The following is a 24,418-nucleotide window of genomic DNA, read 5'->3' as shown; positions in this document are numbered from 1 at the left end:
CCGGCTGGCTGTCCCGACACCGGTTCTGCGGAGCTCCCCTCCTGGCGGCAGCTCCCGCCGCCCGCAGACAGGATGGAACGAGGCGCCCCGGGGCGCCGAGAGGAGGGCTCGCCCGCCACCTCAGCGGGCGCGATGGCTGCAGGCGGTGCGCTGTGCGGCTCCGCTGGGTTCTGGGTGAGTGAGCGAGCGAGCGAGCGGGCGCCGCGACGCCGTCCCGCCGGCGCCAGAGCCCTGACGGAGGCCTGACAGAGCCCGGTCCGGCCCCACCAGCCCGCGAAGGGAGCGAGCGGCGGCCAGACCCGGCCCGACCCCGGGGTGCGCGGGTTCCGCCTGAGCGGGGCCGCTCCGCGGACAGCACCCCCGGGGGCAGGGGTTGAGGGGGTATGGAGTAAGGCACAGATACAGTGTGAGCAGCGAAGCGTGTTTGCATCAGAGGTTGCTGGTGCGGACTTTGCCTCCCTGGGGCTCACCCAAATCCCTGGGGCTCTGTCAGTTACAGCAAATCTGATGGGAGTTATGTGGGAGCTAGTCCGGCTGCACTGGTGCAAGAGTACTGAAATCAGCCCCTTCCTGAGTGACCCATTACAGAAATACCTTTCCAAGGGCTCAAATGGGTTATCAGTACAGACTCACATGCATTGCCATCCTTAAGGTTGATAAACTCCCATAAGAATTTGTGAGCTGTTACCTGCTTCCTCTTGCCATCAAGTGATTGCCCTAGTCTTGATTTGAATCATCGCCTTCACATACAGGGCTTGAACCATCTCTACAAGATACTGAAGAAAAAACACCCTTCCCTGTTCATCTGCAACATTATTATGTTTGCAGATGAGATCTAACTATTCAGTCAAAAAAATTACTGAAGAATTATAAATACAGCTGAGGAAATGCAGTTGTGATGCACTTTATGCACTAGGACACTTCTTTAATCCTAATCTCTGTTTCACCAGTCATTCCCTCTGATGGTTCCCAAATGCTGATAATATTTATGTTCCCAAATTACTTTTTCTCAATTCACATTTAATAACTTAAATTTCCAATTTTTTTTCCCTAATTGTGATACATGATACCCTTTCTTTGGCATCTTTCACTTTTCCAACCTCCCCCCCCCTTCTACTTCCATTTGTTCCAAAAGCTACTGCTGAGTCCAAATGACTTTTACATTTGAAACGCTAAATCAAATTCCTCTAACATTATAGCAGATCTCAGTTGTAGTATTCAAAACTTGCATTCGCTCATGAAATTCTGCATACGTTGGCTTTACTGTTTCACTTCTGTGTTGATTCTGTGACAGGACTGGAACCAGACATGGTACACAAACACCCCAAGATTTACCTGGTGCTTTGAGAGTACAGTCATTGCTTGGATCCCTTGTGCCTATCTTTGGATCTGTTTTCCTTTCTACTACTTGTATCTTCGGCACAAAACCAAAGGCTACATCAGGATGTCCCACATCTTCAAAGCCAAAATGGTAAGGGTGGAGGATGGGTTTGATCCTAACATTATAACATTGTTGCAGAACTTAATTTTTCTATATGATCAGCTCTTTTCTGATGATCTATCTCTGTGTTTGCTTTGACATTTACTGACTCAGATGAAGTCCAGTCAAGTATAAAGTAAAATTTTAGGATGAGCTGATATGAGAGCTTCTCCCCTGTACTTGCATTTGGTTCCTGCTACTTCCCGTAATGCTGTCTGTCCCAGACTTGCTCTTCCACCTCTACAGTCTTACTGCCCAGGCTACTTGGAGCACTCAGTTCAGTAGATTGTCTCATCATCATTTCAGTCCATTTTAACATGTGTTTGCTGCCTCTGACCCAGGTCCTTGGATTCATCCTGGTAATACTGTGTTTTACTAATGTCTTCTTCATCCTGTGGGAGATAAGCCAAGGAATTCGACGGGCTCCAGCATTCCTCATTAGCCCTGCTGTGGTGGGAATCACAATGGTAATTCTTCCTTTATTTTGTCTGCGTGTGGCCCAGCTTAATCATGTTGTTAGCATAAACACAGTGTGCAGTGTGGTTTGGTTTAGAGTAAAATGGGATTCCTGTTCAACCTAAATGCCTATCGTCCCCTCCTGTCATTGCATCTTCATAGCCTAGATCCTCCCACTTGTAATTTTATTACATACCCTTTCTGGAGAGACATTCTTCAGTGCAAAATTGCACATAATGCTTTTCAGTTTTAGCCTTTTAGGAACAATACTGAAGCTCTGAGTATCTTGAAATGTTTCAGCTAGATCTGATTTTTCCTTATCGTATTTGTAATTTGATAGTAATGGCATTCCATGACCAGCTATTTATTTGGACAAATTTGTACTCTCCTGCAGATCCTTGCCATGTTCCTTACCCAAGTAGAAAGAATGGTTGGCATCCAGTCTTCAGGCATCCTGTTGATTTACTGGCTGCTCTCATTCATGGCTACAGTTGTGATGTTTAGTTCCAAAGTCCAACATACCCTGGAAAGAGTAAGTGAAATCACATATCTTTAACCTGCAGGGATATGAAGTCTCTAAACAGGGCGCTTTTGCTTCATTGACTGTGAGGTGGAGAACTCCTCTCTTAAAATATGTGCTGAGAAAAATGATTGATACTTGTCATCTCCATCCGTGGTATCCCTTTCAATGTAGACAATGTAGTTTTCTGAGAGCCTGTTGGACTTCATATATAAATAAAAACAAAAGGAACATTAACATTGTCACTAAAAACTGGCCATACAACAGATTTTGTATGAGAAAATGAACATGAGCCAGCAGGGTGTGCTTGCAACCCAGAAAGCCAACCGTATCCTGGGCTGCAACAAAAGGAGCGTGACCAGCAGGTCGAAGGAGGTGATCCTGCCCCTTTACTCTGCTCTTGTGAGACCTCACCTGGAGTATTGTGTGCAGTTCTGGTGTCCTTAACATCAAAAGGACATGGAACTGTTGGAGCAAGTCCAGAGAAGGGCCACGAGGATGATCAGGGGACTGGAGCACCTCCTGTATGAAAATAGGCTGAGAAAGTTGGGGCTGTTCAGCCTTGAGAAGAGAAGGCTGCATGGAGACCTCATAGCAGCCTTCCAGTATCTGAAGGGGGCCTATAGGGATGCTGGGGAGGGACTCTTCATTAGGGACTGTAGTGATAGGACAAGGGGTAACGGGTTAAAACTTAAACAGGGGAAGTTTAGATTGGCTATAAGAAGGAAATTCTTTCCTGTTAGGGTGGTGAGGCACTGGAATAGGTTGCCCAGGGAGGTTGTGAATGTTCCATCCCTGGCAGTGTTCAAGACCAGGTTGGACGAGGCCTTGTGTGATATGATTTAGTGTGAGGTGTCCCTGCCCATGGCAGAGGGGTTGGAACTAGATGATCTTAAGGTCCTTTCCAACCCTAACTATTCTATGATTCTGTGCTCTATTATACATTTTTATTATTTGGGTATTTGTGGTGAATGTTTATTTGTGCTGGCTGGGTTTACACATCTGACACTTCATCATAAGTGGCTGTTTTCCTCAGGTGAACAGCTGTACCTTTCCATCACAACAAGGAGTAGACAAAAGCTTATGTTACCTCCATGTTTAAGTAATAGGGGAAAATATGTGGCCACTAAACAAAAGACAGTTGGGAGCTTGCTTGTTCCTGCTGTGTTGAATGATACTTGTGCTGCAGGTCTTTTGTAGAAGTAACACTTTGTCACTTCCTGCTACCGAAAAACAGTTCCAAAACTGATCTTTTTCCTCATTTTTTTCTTCTCTTTCCCTCTTTCACAAAATTAATTACAGCACCCTTCATGGAGCCCCTCAGACACACCGTTTATAATAAAACATGGCAAGTTTTTTATTATATCAACAGCTTCTACCCATTAGAGCACCCAGGTTTCCTTGAATAATGCTGCAGTGTGGATGTCTGACTTGAGTAGAGTGCTATGAAGACTTGTAATAAAACCATCACTATAAATAAGAAATGTGTCCATTATTTAGCATTTTCTCATATTCCAGTTTCAGGAGTTATCTATTTAAGTAGTTCTACATAACCAACAGTTTAAAATGCACCTCATGCTTTGAACCAGAACTCAGAGCTTATGGCTAGTAGAACAGAGGTTACCATTCTCAGTTGATTTCATGTGAAGGTTCTTGCCGCATTCTCAACAGTATTTTGTTTCTTAGGGCTTTCTGGAGGACCGTTTCCACCACATTACAACTTACCTTTATGCTATCCTGGTGCTAGGAGAACTTGTGTTATTCTGCTTAGTTGATCACCCTCCCTTCTTCTCTAAAGCTGTCAACAATCCTGTAAGTATAACATAGCTTTTCATGATGCATTGCTTCATTGCTCATACAGGAAGTTAAATTTATGGGGATATGCAGGAACATGAGTATCTGGGAGATACAAGATGCATCATTCTGTGTAAAGGTTGACAGTGTTAAAAGGTAACCAGCAGAATTTTGGATAACAGTAGTCTGTCTCTCAATGTATGTTTTGAAAAACTAAACCCCTCCTCTATCCATACTCATCTTTATTTTCATTGAAATGAGTAGGTAGGGCTCACATTACTTCCCCATGCTCTCCTGTGCAGCAGTATTCTGTTTGAGGTATGACAGAGCTCTGTGATTCAGAAAATCAATGTCTTGGAGTATGAAGAATGATATTCTTTGTTCCTCCAGCTAAGACATTATTCAAAGTCTCATTCTCCAAAATCCCCTGATCCCATTGAGCCTCCACAATACATTTACACTGTCAGGGTCATGAATGGGGTGTGTGTAACTTTGATTGCTTTTTCTGGGGAAGCACAGAAGGGAATTACATTTATGTGACGCAAGCCCTTTTCTGTATATAAATATCACCCATGTTTTTCCTCCCATCAGAATCAGTGTCCAGAAGCCAGCAGCTCTTTTCTTTCCAAAATCACATACTGGTGGTTCTCTGGGTAAGAAAAAGATGTGGTTTTGTTAGAATATCAGAAAAAAAAAAACCAAACAAACTCAAAACCAAACAAACAAGCAGCATAGGAGAGAGTGTAGAGAACCAGTAGGAAATAGCCCCTGAGTTAGTTTATGCAGTAAGGATTTAAATTCTTTATCTGGGGACTTAAGGTATTCTCACAAGATCAAATTATAAAGAATTAACTTACTTTTCTCAAAGCAGTTTAAAACATAGATTTGTGATTCTAGATAATTCTCTTCCCCCTTCCAGCTACCCTTCCAGTACCCTCCCAATCTTGAAACAGACCTCAACAATCTCAAAAGATCACTGTACAGCAACCACAGCCCTATCTTGCCTGCAGACCTTCCCATAACAAATGCTGGGCAAGGGAAAAATAGTGAGGCCCAGCCTGCTGCTTAGGAATCAGAAGTAAAATGATTACATACCTTGGGTCTAACGTCTGCTATGACAAGACCTCGTATGCATTTCACTGAGACACAGAGGAAATTAAACTGAACTTTGTCCCCCACTGCCCAAGACCCAATTGTCAGTATGGACTAGAAACTGGGGCTTACTTGCAGATCCTCATTGTATTCACGGAACATAGCATAGGGATTTGAAGCAAAACGTCTGTTCCTGAACATTCATATTTATTCTGGGAAAGGACAGCCCTGAGTAGTGTTTTATATATGTAGGTCCCTCTGTGCTCACTATGATGCACTAACTTAAAGCCTATCTGTTTTCAAAATGTTAGAAGTACCACAAATCCTTCTGTGCTTGCATTACAGCAGTCTGTGTGTTCTCCAGGCTCCTCTGGAAAGGCTGTCAGCAGTCCTTGGGGGTGGATGACTTGTGGCCAGTGAGGAAAGAGGAATCCTCTGAAGAAATTGTTTCCTGGGCTGAGAGAGAGTGGAAGAAGTGTCGTAACAGAACCCAGCAGTGAGTACTTGATCTAGAGAATGTGTCATAGGCTCAGCTGAACAGTTTCTCCCTTGCCTCTAGATGATACAAGCAAATATGCTCACTGGTGCTGGTGTGCCATCTCAGAACAGGTTCTAAGCCCCTCTATTCCCCACAGAGTGCTAGACAGACTGCTTCAGCATAAATTCAGGCTCTGACCATAAGCTCCGCTAGGTGCTTCCTATCTGGACAATACAGCAGTTGAAAGAGTCAATCCCACTGAATTATTTGTGCATTAAACAAGAAGCAGAAAAAGGGTAGCATATATAAAATGGTCCAAGTAACACTCTATGGAAACCTGGGGATCTTAAGTCTTCAGTGAGTGAGTGCTCAGTGAGTTCCCTTGTGCAAAGTCTGATTTTAAGTGTTGAAATCTGCTGGAGAACATCCCTCCATTCCTGGAAGCACAGAATTGTGATTTTTTTGTGAGAGGGATCATTTTTTTTCTGAGCGTTTTTACTGGACATGGCATGAAACCCAGTGTGAGATATTTAATCGTTTTCGAAAGCACAGGATTACCAAGCTTTCTCCAGTTGTAATTAGTTTTCTCATTGCTTCTTTCTTTAGAAAAATTGAGTCTGCTACGTTTAAAAAGGGTCAGAAGAGTGAAACTGGCATAGCAAAAGCTGAAGAGATGGAAGTTCTACTGCAGTCAGAGCAAAGTCAGAGCTGGCCCTTACTGAAAGTGTTTTGGAGCATGTTTGGAACCTATTTCCTTCTCGGCACTGCCTGCTTAGTTATTTGTGATGTCTTCTTGTTCTCCATCCCAAAGTTACTGAGGTATGCACATATTTGTAATGCATTTCTGTGACGTGCAAGATTGCTGTGTGCATAAGCTCGGACAGAGATGTCTGTGTTCCAGCAGTGGAAAGAACAGGCTCCACTGAGCCTTTTGACAACTTTACTTGATCAGGAGCGAGTTATTTGATGGTTCATACCACATCATTTGCACAGGCTGTCAGCCAGAGGCTGTAGTCTTAAGGCTTCATGTCCCCTGACTAATTCTAAAGAGCACAGCTGTGCATCCTACACATCTTAAATAGCTCCTTTAGTCAGTTGACGTAGTGCTTTGTGGACTGTGTTGGTACAACACCAATGTGACTTAGAGTATATTTTCAAGGGCAATATCACTTTTAAGTCATTAACAAAAGTTCTGGAAATATCAATGACTTCCTTAGATTATGGCTTTCAATTTGTGTATTACTGACAAATTCATAAAATTCAGGAGCCATCCTTAATACTGAAAATGAGGTCTCCCCTGAGAGGATGTTGAGATCAGAAATTGCTTCCAAACCAAGAATGGCTCAATGTCAAAAATCAGGATATTATATAATACAGGATACTCAGTGGGTTTTTTTTCCATTTTTTCTCCTATTTTACTGATAAATATCAGCCAGAAAGAATACACAAAAATCCCTGGCATTTCTGCATTTTTTGTGTGTCTGATATTCCATCAGTTCTACATGGATTCATCAACATTTTGCTCCTGTCTTGCAGCCTTTTCCTGGAGTTCATTGAAGATCAAGAAGCACCTACCTGGCATGGCTACTTCTATGCATTCAGCATGTTCCTTTTGGCTTGTCTCCAGACTCTGTTCGAACAACGATACATGTACATGTGCCTTGTTCTGGGGTTGAGACTGAGAACTGCAGTAACAGGGCTTGTGTACAGGAAGGTGAATCTGTAGCTTCCTTTCATCTTCATTCTTTTCTAGCTCTGTGTTGTTAGTTATATTGTCGGTACATTGTTCTTAACAGTATCAGGGGAGATGTTGTTAGAAACTGCTTTTGGGATGTAACTCTGTGCTATATTCATTTCTGAACACTATGTGGGAAAAATTCTATTACTTATTTTTCACTTACTCATTTTATTACTTATTTTTTTTATTACTTACCTTAAGAAAAAGCCAAAAAAAAGGAAAGAAGAAAAAGCAACATAAACTTCTTTATGGTGTAGATTATGGTTGGGGAAAGGACTAAATTCTTCATCTTAAAGTGAAGTCATAGCCCAAGCAGCAGCATGTTTTCAGTACCTAGGTTTTGGCATTTTTCCCCCTTGCTTTTGATTTTTTCCTCCTTTGTTTATAAGGAAAAGAAAGTTGTTTTATTTTTGGACCAAAGCTACTGTTTGATGGTGCTTTTGATTTCTTCTTTACCCTGTCTAGATCCTAGTTATGTCAAATGCATCAAGGAAAGCAGCAACAGTAGGTGAAATAGTTAATCTGGTGTCTGTTGATGTCCAAAAGCTAATGGATCTGATTATCTATTTTAATGGGACTTGGCTTGCTCCTATTCGGATCATCATCTGCTTTGTCTTCTTATGGCAGGTAAAATATTATGACAGTATTTATCAATCCCTTTCTATTCTAGGTATCAAAGGAAAAATGAGTTTTCAAAATTCTGCTTAGAGCAGAATTTTCTCAGCAGCATAAAGCCCTGTTTCTTAGAACCTGTTTTTGGCAGCTCACCAAATGGAAGCATGAGCCCTATAGAGACACATGATTACCAGGAAGTTTGCAGAAGCCTTTAAGACCTTCCTTTGCTACCCAGGGTGGACTGTGCCTCATGTCTGGCAGGATACTATGATGCTGGAAAATTAGTAGCCATGGTATAGGCTGTTGGAAAAGGATCATCCCTTTTCTAGTGTTGTTTACAAGTTGCATGTAGTTGCATGTAGCTGGAGCATAATTAACACTATTTGCTAGTATACACACCATTTGTGTAGAAAATACTTTTATCTCTCTAGGTATACCAGCACTCACCTCTCCAGCAAACGTAAGCCATCTGATACAACTAAACCATTTCTGATATGTAAGTCATTGTGAGCCCTGGTATCCAAGACCTGTCCCAAGAGTACATGGCACAGTATAATTCTACCATTTCATCTCACTAGTTGATGTAAATTCCGACAGGCTGGGTTGTTTGTGCTGCTAGAATAGTTTGTTGTGGTTTTGTTTTTTGAGCAAAGGCTGGGTTTTGTTTCAGGTCACTTAGGCCAGCCACAAGATGTCCTCCTTAAAACATCCAAGAACAGATTGGAAGAACAAATTACTTGAATTGCCAGCTGTGCCTCTGGATCTCTTTCAACACTCCTCTAGTTCCTAAAAGGGTAACAAATAAATTCAGCAGAGCATGATGACATGATTTACCCTGGCTGGAGGGTTAACAATCCAGAGTGCTTAGGGAGCACAGTTCCCAGGAAAGGCAAAAGCAAGATTAAAGCCTTAGCCATGAGGGATGTTAGGCATAAATTCAAGTAAGGCAGACGGTAGGCAAGGGGAATGTAAAACAGTAATTTCTAGTAATCACTGGAAGTTCTTCCTCTTTCATTTTCTCTCTTGGCAGCTTCTTGGGCCATCTGCCTTGACTTCAATTGTGGTATTCCTTTTTCTTTTGCCTCTGAATTTTGTGATCACAAAGAAGAGGAGTCAGTTTCAGGTACATTTTGCTTGATAAAAATGAAGTGGTTTACTGACTTAAATTATATGATGGCTTAATATTTATTATTCATGCTTATCATGGATTTGAAGCCTGCAGATGTTCTTAAAGTTTACAGTAAGCTCTTGCATGTTCAGCCTTTTACCTGGTTTGCCAACTTTTCTGTGGTTTATATGAATTGCCAGAAAAATAAAGCTCTGAAGAAGAAAAGCAAAGTATTTCCCAGCCTGGAAGATTATGAATAAAAATAGTATACACAGCTCAACTGCAGGGAAATTTACTCAGGATTCATAGGCAGGATCAAGGTGCTCTTTTCAGAATAATTGCATTGTTAAACATTGAACCTATTAAATGATAAAACTCAGATATTTGTTACAGGAGACCCAGATGAAACATAAAGATGAGCGAGCCAAACTCACTAGTGCCTTTCTCAGTGACATTAAAGTAATCAAACTGTATGGCTGGGAGAAAACCTTCATGGAGAAAGTGCTTGGTATCCGGAAGCAAGAACTTCAGGCCCTAAAAAGTTCTCAGATTCTTTTCTCAGCATCTCTAGCTTCTTTCCATTCATCAACTTTCCTGGTGAGTGGTTCACTATGTATTTCACTATATGTTTCCTGTATAAAACATGCATCGTTACTTCCATTTCTCTTTGCACTACTACCTGCACAGATTTTTCATGTGGGACAGTTAAAGATAATATCTGTGGAGCACTGGTGGTGTCACGAGAATTGCTGAGTCCCAGTGGAATCAGCCACACAGACATTTACTGTCATAACAGTTCCAGGGGCAAGTCATCTGGTCTGGCAGTGTGTTCCAGGCAGACTGAGCCTCCTGTGCAAGAGCCACCTGAAGACCTCATGGCACAGTCAGTAGCTACACAGGCCACTTTTGCACTTGCTGTTGCAGCTCAGCTATGTGTGTTTTCTATGGGAAATGGCTGTGCTTTTACCTTGCTCTGGTTGCAGCAGCAAAAATTCCTTAAATGTCAAATGATCAATCTTTGTTTTGTCACCAACATCCAAGACCTTTGCCTATGATACTTGCAGGACAGGTACTGCGTATATGTGCGATAGCCTGGATTTAACTAAATGTGTTCCAAAGTCTTTAGGAAGGGGCATGTCACCCTTGAACTATTCTCTTCCATGTCTGAAGCAAATGGTTTACTTTTCCTTTGCTTCCTTTCAGATTGCATTTGTCATGTTTGCTGTGTACACCCTGGTCGATAACACACATGTCCTGGATGCTCAGAAGGCCTTTGTGTCTATAACATTGATCAACATCCTCAACACTGCGCACTCCTTCCTGCCATTCTCCATAAATGCTGCTGTTCAGGTTAACTGCAGGCTATGTTCTTTTTCCTTTGGCCATAAGTGGGTTTCTTACATATCACCATTAACAGGTAAACGTTGGGATTTCTCAGGGCTCTGAATGTCAGCTATTTAATTGCTATTTGAAACAGTGAAACAGTGAAGTGCAAGGACTTACAGCTAAAGGTATTTTGTAATAATGTTTTCTCAGAAAGGCTTCAGATATTAACAAAATAGCAGGAATAGCTCTTAGGTCTTTTGGGGCCAATCATAAGCACCATTAGATCCCAGAAGTGCTTCTAGTTCTGTTTTTAATCATAGAAATTAGAATAGATGAGCAAAATCTATGCTAGATCAGTGGAAACCCTGCTAGCACAGGTCAAAGAGAAAAGCAAGTCATTGTCCAGTAAGAAATTAGGAAATTAATTTCCCTCTTGCACCCCAAGAAGACTGTCATAACTCTTCACATATAGGAGCAATCACTGGAAAGACTGCAGGATGAATTGGAGAAAAAAACACTAATTTTCACTGTGTGAACATAAGGGAAGATGCAGGGAAGAATATGGGGTTTTGCTGAGCCAAGTGGAAATAATGCCAGTTGACATAAGAGCGAGCTGCATTGGTCCATCTAAGCCTACAGCATCTGCAACATAGCACTTAATCAGCATTCTAAGTGGATCTTCAAGTTGAGTCTTCACTTTGGGTTTTAGCTGCCTATCCGTTCTAAACTTTACTCTTTTTTATGCATCTTCATTTCAGGCCAAAGTTTCTTTAAACCGCTTAGCAGCTTTTCTAAATCTGGAAGAACTGAGTCCTGAAAGCTCAAGCAGAAATACTTCTGACTGTGGTGAGTTTTTGTCTTATGAGAGGAATTAGCTTCCATTGATCAGCTTCCGCTCTTAGGGTGCCTACCATAGTCATAAGAGAAAAATGTTTGCCCCTTACTGTCACTTTATCTCTTAGGCTCAATTATTTCTAATGATGAAATCTAATCTGGTAATTAACTCCTTTTCATACTTAAAGTTCATTTTATGTAATATAAATACACACTGAAACATAGTCACATAAGTAGAGGTGTATCTGTATCTACCTTTGCATTTACAAGTGTTCTTTCTATTTCTCCTCATATTTCAGCACAGGCAAGTGTCACCATAAGAAATGGGACTTTTTGCTGGAGCAAAGACGTTTCTCCTTGTCTCAGAAGGTACAGACCTTCCTTTAGTCATCTCAGTTCTGTAGGTCAGGGTGGATGCTGAATGAACTAATTCCTTGGGGCCTTGGTGTGAAATATCTAAAGAATTCTGAGTTTGCTTCGTATTTAACATTGAATTATGAAAATTGTGAAGTCAGACAGAACGTAGTCTTACTTTTATGCTTGAAAGCACATAAATAGGAAGGTTCCTGTATCTGGATACTGCCTTAATATAGAGACTACTTTCTTTACACAATTTTCTTGTCCAAATATGAAATTACAGCAATTTAAGTCAAAAAAAGTAGAATGCAGATGTTATATGTGCTTATTTCAAAAGGCGTTGCCATTTTAGAGAAGAAACAGTGTTGAAAAGTTCTGATCAGGAGTGTTTCACATCCAGTGCTTTGGGCTAGCCGATCTCCATAGTGGTGATCTGGGTTTTAAACTCAGATGGGGATGCAGATGAAGACTTTCTGATTGGAGGCATCTTTGAAGCGGTGACTCCTGCTGCAAAATCTCAACGTGATGGAAGACTAACCCTGTGCAAGTGGGGCCTCAAGTATGAAATTAGAAGGTTTAGTTGGTACATTTTAATTGCTACAAAACAACAGCAAGATTTTTGGTGATTTTCTTTTCAGAAATTGTATCTAAAAGGTGATAAGAGACTAATCTTTTCTCAATAGGATAGATCTTACCATGCCCCAAGGCTCCTTGCTTGCTGTGGTTGGCCAGGTGGGTTCAGGAAAGTCCTCTTTACTGTCAGCCTTACTTGGTGAGCTGGAGAAGGTGGACGGCTGCGTGAGTGTGAAGGTAAATTTTCCCCTGAGTGTTTGCTTCTAACTAGGCTGTCTGCAGGAATAGTGAGGTATTAACCAAGGCATCAGATACTTGATGAAAGCCCATTTACTGCTGAAATTTAATAGAGGCAGTATGTAGCAGTCCACATTTAATTATCTGAAGGTGCTTAAGACTTCTCAGATTAGGCTGGCATTTAAGAATGGGAATCAAATTCCATTTCCCACTCTAACAGTGAACTGAAGTGGCATCCTGGTAAACCACATCATGTACTTGCACCTCCATTTCTTTCTCTGTAAGATAATAAGAGTGCAGACTCATGTTTTGTAAAGCCCTCCAATTTCAGATTTCTGTAAATCTAATTGGGAGAGTTTTTCTTCAAAGACAGGTTCCCACACTGTCAAGCTGAGCTTATGAAACAGATTGTTAACATTGTTCCACTTCCATTTTTATAGGACACTGTAGCTTATGTCCCCCAGCAAGCATGGATACAAAATGCTTCAGTGGAAGACAATATTCTCTTTGGGAAAGAGATGGATGAAACATGGTTCAATACAGTGATAGATGCTTGTGCACTGCAACCCGATTTGGAGAGCTTCCCTGCAGGGTGGAAGAGTGAAATAGGAGAGAAGGTACTGGCTTAGGTTGATACTTTGGCCAGCTTTTCCATGAGTAGCTACAACTTTGGGTGTCCTGCAAAACACCTACAAAAGCACTAAACTTGGAGGAGGCAGGTTCTCAGTAATTTCTGAGAAGTCAGGCCATGATTTAATGGGGTCTGAAGCTCACCTCCTGACAGTTAACCTACCTAGAGATACAAGAGATGCTTAAGACAAAAAACAGCAAATCCAGGTCATTCTTGGATCATCTTTTGCAGGAGAGTGGAGTTGCTCAAGAAAATCCATCTCTGCATCTCAAAAGCACTATTTGGATAGAAGGAGGAAGGAAAGGAGGGAGGTGGACTGATATAAAAATAAGGAAGTCATAACAGCACAAATGGAGCCAACAATTGGCAAATATGCTGTAGCTTTGGAATAAACACTCTCAATACGTTTTTACAGGGAATAAATATATCTGGAGGGCAGAAGCAAAGAGTGAATCTTGCTCGTGCTGTGTACCAGAAGGCTTCAATTTACCTGCTCGATGATCCCCTCTCAGCTGTTGATGCCCATGTTGGACAGCATATTTTTAAACATGTTCTTGGACCCAATGGCTTACTGAAAGACAAGGTATGTTATAAATCTTGAACTTTAAAAGGTGGTACAATGTATCTAATTAACAAGGCCTCAAAACGTTTCCAGTAAGTTGGATTACTCACTTTTTTGCTACAGGCAGCAGGTACTGCTGTTAGCAACAGTGAAATGGATAACCTCTGCAGTCCATACAGCATATGGAAGTCCTGCAGTGAATCTCACCTAGGAGGAGGAAGACTGAAAAGTTCAGTTCTCCTGAAAGACTGTCTTTATCCTCATGCAAACCACATGCCTAGTTCCAGCCTTACTTCTACAGCAAGTTTATAGTTTGGTCCTCCACTGACATTATCCTATTCCCTTTCTGAAATTTATTTCTAGTATAGTTAGGAAGAGCTGACTTGTCTCTTCCAGCTTATTGTATCTTATCGTGGTGTCTAATCCCATCACTTTTCAATAGTTCAGTGGCACTATTACAGTTCTCATCACCCAGATACTCATCACTTAAACTTCATTATTAAAATCCATCTTAAGCACTTCCATTCTCTTTTGCATTGGTTGCATTTTGTTGTTCTTTGGTATTCCTCTGCTGTCAAGCAATCTGGATAATAAATGTGGTTATATGAGAAAGGAGGCAAGAGCAGCTCTGTTTGCTTCATGGTATAAATTGCCTACCAATATTTGATTCGGTTTCACATTGTAAAAGGAAAATAGGTAATTTCTTTCATAGAAAGTCCAATTAAAGCACATATGTCTGGTTACAAATACCTTTCTCTTCATGTGGATCATTCGCAAGTATCAGAATGTAATTATTGTATTGAAACAGAAAGACTGGCAAAAAAAAAGGTAGTAGACTTAGTACTCAAAGGGCTAGCCTGGGACTTAAGGTTTCACCTCCTGTCCTCACTCTTCACTGTGCATGACACAAAGCAAGTTGATTCACCCCTCCAATCACAAGTTCTGTACTTTCAAAATGGGCTCAAAACCGTGTTGCAAAGATAAGCTTCATCAAAGAGACAGTCAGAAGTACTAGGAATAACAGAAGTATCTCCCAGTTAGCAAAAATGACACTGAATACATGTCTTTCTTCAGAAAGCAGCTGACTGACCCAGCTTAAGTGAGCAGGGGAACACCAGAACAATTGTAACTGTTCCCTCTTTATTCAGACTCGTGTGCTGGTGACTCACACCATTAACATTTTGCCTCAAGTGGATAACATTGTTTTCCTGGTGGATGGAACAATCTCAGAAATTGGTTCCTACCAAGAACTCCTACAGAGAAATGGGGCCTTTGCAGAATTCCTTCATTCACACGTTACAGCAGAAGAGAAGGCAGACACTGGTTTTCCAGGTAACCCGAATGAGTTGCTATCATTCTTCCTAGGTCTATCATTCAACTGTTTCCTTAGTAATATACTGGGGGAGAAGAGGCATCTGCTGCTGCTCACAGCTGGGAAGAGGAAAAAGAGAATAAAACTGGAAAAGACATTCTTAAATTTGGGGGGGTTTATGGACATTTAAAGCCAAGATTCCATCACAGTAAGCTGTCACTTTGAGTGGGGAAAAGTATGCTTGTCAAGTTAGCCTGACTCATCACCTTAAAACTGGGTCTTGAATAAGCAGTTCTATCTTAGTAGACAACAGCCATGCAGTAAACAGAATTACCCACTGCATGTGCTATTCTTCAAGCCTCACCTTGGTATTTCTACCCTTGGAAACAATTCTTTGTAATGAATCTTTGTATTACCACTCTTTCAAAGGCTATACAGTGCAAAACAGGATTCTAAAGCAATTTTTTTTAAAAGCATTTATTTCACAGGTATAGCAGACACCAAAGGCACCATCACCTCTAGAAATGGTTCTTCGCAGGAGAAGCTCTTTAGGTAAGCTTGAAATTGTCTCAGATACCGAAAAACTTGCTCCAAAAGTTCCTACAAGCCTATGTGGAGGCTCTTACTGATACAATACAAGTTTGGGATTGATCTGTAAATTAATAATAAGAGCAAACTAGCAAAGGTCAAGAATAGATAAGAAACTGCTCTCGAATGTGGAGGTTGACTAACATTTTCTCCATATTTCACAAGCAGCCAGAGTTTATTCCAGAGCTCACATACAAGGCACGTTGATACATTTGCTTGCTGTTCCCTTCCCAGTGAGGCTGTAAGGTCTGACTCATCTTAAAACTAGCCATGCCTACTGAATGCTTTAAGCCTCTGCTTGTTAATAGCTTGGCAGAACCCAGTCCCTGTCACAAGTGTGGACAATCTTTGGGGTCACTCTGGAGGACCCTGAAAACTGCAGCCCTCAAAATAGGCACAGATACAGGGATGGATGGGCAAGGAGATACAGCTTTAAAATACTCATTGCTTTGGCTAAAAATTGAAAGGATTTTTGTTTTCTTTGTTAAGTGACAATTCAGTCAAATCTTCTGCTATGGGAAGAGAAACCGCTCCTGGAAGTCAAGACTCTACCACTGCTGCAGCCACCAAAGGAAGATTAACCAAGGATGAAAAAACTCAGCATGGCAGGGTAAGCAAAGCACCTTCCTATAAAGGCAAAGACACGTACCATGGGTTCATTACTGACTGCTCACAGCAGGCAGGTCAGCTCACTGCCTAAGTTAAACTCCAGAGAAGTCAGCTGAGCTATACAAGTGTGCCCTATAAGTGAGACACAGTCATGTCAGCATTATTTTACATAGCAACTTCTCTGCAAACTGTATCTCCTCTGGATGCCCTGATCCAAGCACCAGTACCAAAACAGAAATAATGCACATACATTGCAGAGCACATTATGGAAATGAGAGGGAAATGTTTCACTCTAGGTTCATACTTCGATTTATGCAGCCTACCTGAAGGCGACAGGCTTACCATTGTGTGTGTACATCATGCTGTTGTTCACGTGTCAGCAAGTGGTGTCATTTTTTCGTGGTTACTGGCTCAGCATGTGGACAGATGACCCTATTCACAACGGGACACAACAGCACATAGAGCTGAGAGTTGGAGTCTTCGGTGCACTAGGAGTCGTTCAAGGTTCGTTTAACTTGCTCACCTAGCTCTCTGTGTTTCCATCTCCCTTTCCCATATCCAGGATGTTTTCTCAGAACATAAACAAATTCATACCCATGGGCTTTTAGCCTCCCAGGCTTTTGGCACCAGCCCTAAAGGTTTGGCATGGGACCTAAAATTACAGGCTCTGACGCACAGAGAGGATTTCTAAGGGATCTAAACAATATTTCTAGTGTTACTGCCTGAAATTCTACTTTGTGGTATGCCAGAAGTGTTCTCCTGTGCCTTTCAGCAGACCATGATCAATAGTGTCTTCCTCTATATTTCCTGCTGAAACTAGATGACCTGAGCCCTTAAAAAACATTCATCAGTGGAAGAACTACAGCATCCTTATTTTTCTTACCTGCCCCCTTGAATCCAACATCTGGATATCTTTCTTCCTCTTACTGTCCCCATTCTTCCAATATAAATTAATCATATCAAAGTGCAAGCATGGTGGCTCTTTTCCATGCCAGACTAAATCTTGGCTTAGGTCTTTTGAGTGTAAAAGAGAGGGGAAAAGAGGAACTTGTGGAATTCTACATTTCTTTAAGTCTTTCTCTTTTAATATGACCACAGTTCTTTTGGTTACTCTTAAAAAAGAAATTAAAAAAAAAAAAAAATCACTTGTTTCAGGACAGAAATTAAATCTGGAAAAATCTCAGCCCAAGTGACAAAAGATTGAAAAATTTTTGAACAAGTTGAAACAAGTGGGAAGGGTTTGGTACCTTTTTGTGTAACTGAATCCATAGGCAGGAAATCTGAGATTCTGAGTAATTCAGTGTAATTCTAGCCAAGCTTGTTTTGTGAGGAATAAAGAATTTATCCTGCATGTTTAAATTGCTGAATCCATGGCCCCTATCAAACTTACTCAGGAGGTCTTCTGCCTCGCTGTAACTACCCTATGGAAAGGATAGTTTACAGTGCAGCTATGAGGCTTGGTTGAATTACTATCAAAGGGAAGGTCAGCTCCTTTCACTAGGACAGTATTCACAGTACTAAGTGAAAAGTGTGATATTGCAAAGGAGAACTCCAAGGTGAGTTTGTTCTGTGGTTTAGTTCTATCCCAGCCAAAACCAGGACACCTAGCAATAATGATTACTTTTGATATTGCAGCCCTTGGCAGATTTGCCTCCACAGCAGCAGTCCTTCTAGGTGGCGTGTTAGCATCGCAGAAGCTGTTTCTGCAGTTGCTGAGGAACGTTGCTAGATCTCCAATGGTCTTCTTTGAACAAACACCCATTGGAAACTTGCTGAACCGCTTCTCCAGAGAAATGGATGCTATCGATTCTGTCATTCCTGACAAGCTGAAGTCCTTGCTGGGATTCTTGTTCAACTTGCTGGAGATCTACCTTGTGATTATAGTGGCTACACCGTGGGCAGCCATGGCCATAGTGCCCTTGACTCTTCTTTATGCTGCTTTCCAGGTAGGAGGAGCTCATAGAGATACACAGACAGGAGAAGCTGAAGCAGAATAGCCATGTCCCTGCAAAATGCCTCCTTTTATTTCTTTGGAGTGGAGACATGCAGAAACTAGTTTCATCATCTCAAATTGCATCGGAAGAAGAGCAGTGTCCATGGCTCTTCCCACATCGCCTCAGCCTTCCAAAGCATCCCAGAGACCTCACAAAGAGGCTTGTGCTTTTCCAGTACCCAGATCAGACCCTACCTAGAGTTACATTCCTTGTCTCCATTAATGGAAATGCAGTCATATGAAGACCAAAAGCATTTTGTCTTTCCTCAAGAATTCCTACACTGTTTTTTAATATATCCGTGTATGCCATACAGCTTCCCCATTGGGCTCTGAAATGCTTTACCAGCTAAGACTGACAGAAGGGCAAGTAAGGGTGCAAGAACAGAGTTCTCCATCAAGCAAAGAGCTGGTCTGCAGGAGAAAGTCAGTGTGAGCGTAGAGGCTTTGCGAGTTCCGAGTACCCTGGCTTCTCTGCATTTACAAACCACAGGGTAATTCTTAATGAAGATAGGACACAACACAGGCAGAATCACTACCTCACCTTTTAAGGGGCATCTCTTTCCTGCACATTAGGTTTTACAACACTAGTATAGTGTGTACTTTTGCACTTGTTGAAGCCTTCCCAAATTTTCTGTGGGGCACCTCCATGGAAGTCATAATCCTTCTAACCACTTTCCCTTCCACTTCCCTGTGTACCAGCACTTCTACGTTGTCACCTCCTGCCAGCTGAGACGCATAGAGGCAGCCAGCAGGTCACCAATCTACTCCCACATTTCAGAAACCTTCCAAGGGAGCAATGTGATCCGTGCTTACAAGGACCAGGAGAGGTTTATTTTGAAGAGCAATTTCCTAGTGGATGAGAATCAGCGAATATGCTTCCCTGGAGCAGTTGCTGACAGGTACAGATCTGTACTGTGAAAAAAAATATATGTATATATTACTCTAATGGCCTTGGTGAGTGGAGATACGAGGCTTCTAGTATATGCAGAACCCAGCAGACAAAGCTATCAGCAGTTGGTCACAAAACAAATGAGTACCACCAGGAGTAAGAGATGTTAAACCAACTCATCCGATAAACTGTTTGCTGGCTGCTCTGATCCGAAAGACCTTGGAGAAAATCGTAACAAGACCACAAGCAAACTAGTTTAGGCAGATTGTAGCCATTCTAGAGCTCCAAGGTAGCTGGATAAGAGCAACCAGAGCATGACAAGCTTTGTTGAGCATCCTGTACTCCAGGAGCTCCACAAGTGTTTTGCAAAGTAATCACAGATTCTGTTGGGAGAAGGGCATCCAGCAACAGCCTTGTACTCTCCTTCTCTTGCAGGTGGCTTGCTACAAACCTGGAGCTTCTAGGCAATGGCATCGTGTTGTTTGCAGCACTATTTGCAGCAATGGGCAGGACATATCTTAGCCCAGGAACTGCTGGCTTCTCCATTTCCTATGCTCTTCAGGTAACTCAATGTTAAAATAATGCCATGCTTGCCTTTTAGCAAAAGAAGCTTGCATTTTAATTTCTGCTACCATTTAATTTCTAAGAAGTCATTAATTATTTCTGTGGTTTGCTAGATGCCTTCTCCTACCAAAGCCTGCTGTCATTGCTGAAACCCAGAGCATCTGTTGCACATGGCCCCTTAGAGAATGAACCTCAAACACATGCACCAGCCATCTTTTTCCTCCTGTACCTGAACTGACACAGAAGTCTCAGCATGTTCAGAGCAACTGAAGCAAGGACTTCAGTGTCTGTCTTGCTTGTAGGCTAGGTACACAGTAGCCTAAAAAACAGCTACACTTTCTTTTAGCATCCAAGTAGTAGCATATCCTTCTCTAGAGACTGTCTGAGAAGCTATGGGGGGAACTGGCTAGGTTCTTTAAACACAGCTTTACAAACTTTCACGGGAATCCATGGCTATTTTTTAGCTTTTAAGGGATGATTTCTGAAATAATTAGCTGATAAGGAGGTCTTCATAAATAAACACTAAGACAAAGTATCAGGTACCTTGGAAACACAGGTCAAGACTTATTTTATCTGCCCTACTGCTTCTGTTTATTTTTGCTAGATAACTGGTGTTCTGAACTGGATGGTGCGCTCCTGGACAGAAATAGAGAACAACATTGTTTCTGTGGAGAGAGTGAGAGAATACTTGAGGACTCCTAAGGAGGTAGCTAATCAGCTATTGTCCTTACTAGCAGAGGTCCAAATGGGTGCAAACTAAACAAGTAACTTCCCTGTTCCACCTGGACAAACACTCTAGTTTTCCCCTTCTAAAAGGCCAGTTATGTTTCCCTTCAAGAAAGGGATAAAAAAGGGCATTTGTTTTTTATCTAGCTGACTAGATTTGTTTTATAACCTCTGATCATTATTATTTCCTTCAGAGTTAAACATTAGATTGCCATTAAAATAGCTTCACTTGGTAACACTCATGGAATGAGCTGTATTTTCTGCCTATATTTGGACTATTTATTGTGCGAGTTCAGATGCAACCTTCTGATAACTGATGGTTGCTAGATAGCCTTTTAGCCACTAGAAGTCTCCAGTGCAATCATTTCTATTCTGTAATCATTAAAATTATTTCTCCATATGCTGCCCTGAGAGCCTATTAAAGGAGACTTTCATGGTCCTGTTCACAGGGCCATATAAATCTTTTATTATTGAACCACTCAAAATGTCAGAACTCTGACATGCAAACAAATGTTTATCCCCGTTTTCACTTAAGACAATTGGCATCTTTGTATAAAGTCAATGTTTGCAATATGAAAGTTAGAGGCCTTTTTCTCTGGTGAACACAGTAAACAGATTGGGGGAATTTGGCACAGATGTCTTCATAAGCTGCTTGTTTCAGTATGGCTACTCGATTTGGTAATTTAAATCAGCTTTATACATCGCTGTTTGTTTTCATCTCTTTAGGCACCCTGGACTCTGAATGACAAACTTCAAGGTCAGGTTTGGCTCACTGAAGGAAAAATTGAATTTAGAAACTACAGTTTGCGATACAGGCCAAATTTGGAGTTGGCACTGAAGCATGTCAATCTAATCATCAAAGGGCAAGAAAAGGTAAGCAAAGCCACTTGGATCAGAAGAGCTACGGAGTATGAGCAGTGCTTTGCAGTGATCAGAACGGGGTAGATAGAGTCCCTGCCCTGCACCAAGGTACAGTAAAGTATGAGCCCATCTACTGCACTGCACACCTCTCCTAGTATGAAGTAGTATTTCCAGGATTGTTGCATATATACATGCAACATTCTTCTGAGTGAAGTTTCATTTCTCAGAAGGTTAGGAGTTATACAGCAAAGGAATTTCACTTTTTAAATCAAGGCCCTGTTCTAGCTGCTAAGTCTTGTAGTTACTCTTCCCATCAAAATCTTTCAAGATTCCTTTTCATACAAAATGACTATGTGAATCTTGAACAGCCTTGAAGATCTCATCCATCCAAAGCTGTCTCTCTTCAAAAGGCCAAGAGGAACTACATGATAGGTCTGTCCAACTTTGGAAAACACTCAGTATCAAAACTAAAAGGTTTCTGTTGCTCTTTATAGATAGGCATAACTGGAAGAACAGGAGCTGGGAAATCTACTCTTGCTGTGGGATTGCTGCGATTAGTGGAAGCTGCGGAAGGAGTGATCCTAATTGATGGACTAGATATTGCTCAACTAGGTCTCCATGACCTTAGATCCAAGATAACTGTCATTCCCCAGGTATGAAATTAATTTCCAAAATGCTTCAGCAGTGTTGTAGGTCTTAACACCTAAGAAAAGTTTAAAGATTCTCTGAGAGGAGGGACATTCGGAAATTTCAAAGTTGGAAATAACCTCTATGCCACGCTAGTCTCCTGTTCAATGTAACATTAGCCACAGACTTGCACCCAGCAGGGAAAACTGGAGAGCTCATTTTTGTAACTCATTTCAGGAGCTGTTTGTACTGTCTCTGTGTTCAGGATCCAGTCTTGTTTTCTGGCTCCCTAAGAATGAATCTTGACCCATTAAACCAGTACACTGATGCAGACATCTGGACAGCTTTGGAACTGACTCAGCTCAAGAACTTTGTTGCAGATTTGCCAGATCAGTTGGAACATAAGTGCACTGACCAAGGGGAAAACCTAAGGTACCTTATCTGCAGAAAGACAGTGGCAGGGCAGTGCTAGCCCGTAGTCTAGGAGAACATGGAGCTAGTGGGACAAGGAGTCCAAGTCATGAAAAAAGAAAATGGTACCCAGACAGCAAATTGCTGCATTACTGTCCTGTTTAGCAACAAGAAATCAAGTCATGGGACATCAAGTGGGAGACCTCTGATACTTAATCATTGTGGTGACTTGTGTTTGTGAAGTACTTAAAGCACTTGAATCCTGTTCCAAGTGCAGATCTCCTGGGGCTATAGTAATACACTCCCTTCATTTACTTAGGCTGTTTCATGCTGTTACCTGCAGTGCCACCAGCCTCAATCACCCTTTCAGGGAAAGGGAACAATCACCTTTTTATTACTATTTTCAAATTAATCACATATTCTGACCAAGGGAATACACTCCGTTTACCATCCCTCTTCTTACTTGCAGCACTGGCCAGAAACAGCTGGTTTGTCTGGCCAGAGCACTTCTTCGGAAAGCCAAAATCCTCATTCTGGATGAGGCCACAGCAGCAGTAGATTTAGAAACTGATCTTCAGATTCAGTCCACCCTGAGGACTCAGTTCAAAGACAGCACAGTGTTAACAATAGCTCACCGGATAAACACCATCACGGACTGCGACAGGTAATACCTTCATCCACTTACCTAAGGAGTGATGACAGGTAATACCTTCATCCACTTACCTAAGGAGTGATGAAATACAGACACAGGCAACCTGTGTGAACGAGACAAACCACACAGCATTCATAACAACAATTTGATTTCTGTCCTTTTCTTTAAATCTCAAAGCTTTGTCTTAAATCAGCTAGGCACCAGCAGGTTAATCAAAGATCATTTATTCCCACATGGTGCATTTCATGCTGTGTCATACCCCTCTTTGCCCCTCACTGACAGGATGACTACAGCCTTGTGTCATCTTAAAATGGTGAAACTAAAATACATGTTCACAAATTTTACTCCAGTCTCAATTGCCAAACAACTCTTCCCCCCCCCCCCCCCCCCCAAACTCTGTTCTTGAACAGTCACTCATCAGAAACCTATTTCTGTCCCACAGCTGTTTCCCAGCTGAAAAGCTGCTGAAAAGCTTGGTTGAATAACAAGCAAGTACAGCAATTTATTTTAGAAATCAATGGAAATAACTGAAGTTTATTATAGCTGCTGGTATGTCCCCAAGCTTACACTTCTGTTTTAATGTTCACAGGATTTTAGTCTTGGAAAATGGTCGGATAGCTGAATTTGATACTCTGGAACACTTAATAGCTCAGAGGGGACTGTTCTACAAACTGATGGAAGAATCAGGCTTTGCATGACTCACTCATGGAGTATGCCACAATGCCACCCATATCAGGAATAATTCATCTCGTAATCGAGTTGTTATCTTGGTTTCACTCTAAAATGCATTGCACAACCAAATCTTGGTTGAGCTACAACTGCAGTAAGCAGATGAAAAGGGATGACTTGGGATGGAGGTTATTTCCATAGGAAACTTAGCAATTCCATTTTCATTGTTTCCAGATACCAAAACTTTACTCCTCTGTTGCAAGTGAGCCAATATGAACTTATAATACCTTGTTGCTTTTATGGTATAAAAGCAAACAAGACAAAAGACTACAGCATGTCCAGTTACAGTATAAATGAAGTCCGACTATGCTGCCATACTTAAAAGATTGCACAGATTCTTTTTGAAAGCCAACAAGGTTTTACAGACAGCAAGCAAGAATTTAACTGATAGCAGGGAAACTTAACTGTTTACAGCTTGTCCTGAGTTTCAGGCAGAACAAATTTAGTCTTTTGACAATGTTCTAATGACTGCACATCTGAATGCCGTTCTTACAGATGTGGACTCCAAGGCAGCAGCTAGATCTGGTCACCCAAAGTGCACAAGCATGGGGATAGCAAAGAAGAGAAAGAGGGATGCCACCAAGCATGAGAGAGAACGGCTGCCTATGGGCTCCATCTCTTTCTGTGTCAGCTTTAGAGGGGCCCTGAGTAAATCA

The 24,418-nt window shown here is 41.6% G+C and overlaps 1 protein-coding gene across 3 annotated transcripts; it reads left to right on the top strand.

Annotated features, from left to right (window-relative positions):
- The first annotated feature begins 45 nt into the window (after window positions 1-45).
- Window positions 46-24,283, top strand: ABCC6 (ATP binding cassette subfamily C member 6). Of its 3 annotated transcripts, none has more exons than XM_061473463.1 (31): window positions 46-174; window positions 1,295-1,471; window positions 1,822-1,947; window positions 2,331-2,468; window positions 4,143-4,268; window positions 4,842-4,903; window positions 5,707-5,838; window positions 6,427-6,639; window positions 7,357-7,534; window positions 8,024-8,185; window positions 9,204-9,296; window positions 9,675-9,878; window positions 10,485-10,631; window positions 11,366-11,453; window positions 11,741-11,810; window positions 12,482-12,608; window positions 13,049-13,225; window positions 13,655-13,822; window positions 14,950-15,133; window positions 15,602-15,665; window positions 16,191-16,311; window positions 16,607-16,814; window positions 17,946-18,256; window positions 19,003-19,202; window positions 19,628-19,754; window positions 20,361-20,462; window positions 21,209-21,355; window positions 21,838-21,996; window positions 22,236-22,402; window positions 22,851-23,045; window positions 23,623-24,283. In XM_061473463.1, exons 1-31 carry the CDS (start codon window positions 73-75, stop codon window positions 23,729-23,731), a joined length of 4,584 nt encoding a protein of 1,527 aa, XP_061329447.1. In that variant the 5' UTR covers window positions 46-72; the 3' UTR covers window positions 23,732-24,283. The 3 variants fall into 3 exon arrangements, 2 of the variants coding, with proteins under 2 accessions (XP_061329447.1, XP_061329448.1); XM_061473464.1 differs by lacking the exon at window positions 23,623-24,283 and adding an exon at window positions 23,113-23,169 and having other exon boundaries at window positions 22,851-23,073; XR_009746922.1 differs by lacking the exon at window positions 22,236-22,402 and having other exon boundaries at window positions 23,623-23,741.
- Window positions 24,284-24,418: the final 135 nt, after the last annotated feature.

The sequence above is a fragment of the Pezoporus flaviventris genome, unplaced genomic scaffold (assembly GCF_033815535.1).
Source record: "Pezoporus flaviventris isolate CSIRO_AGI_PZ_B2104156 unplaced genomic scaffold, CSIRO_AGI_Pfla_v1 ptg000078l, whole genome shotgun sequence".
NCBI classification, from domain to species: domain Eukaryota; kingdom Metazoa; phylum Chordata; class Aves; order Psittaciformes; family Psittacidae; genus Pezoporus; species Pezoporus flaviventris.
The sequence above is the reverse complement of the archived record's forward strand: the minus strand, read 5'-3'. Positions and strand labels throughout refer to the sequence as shown.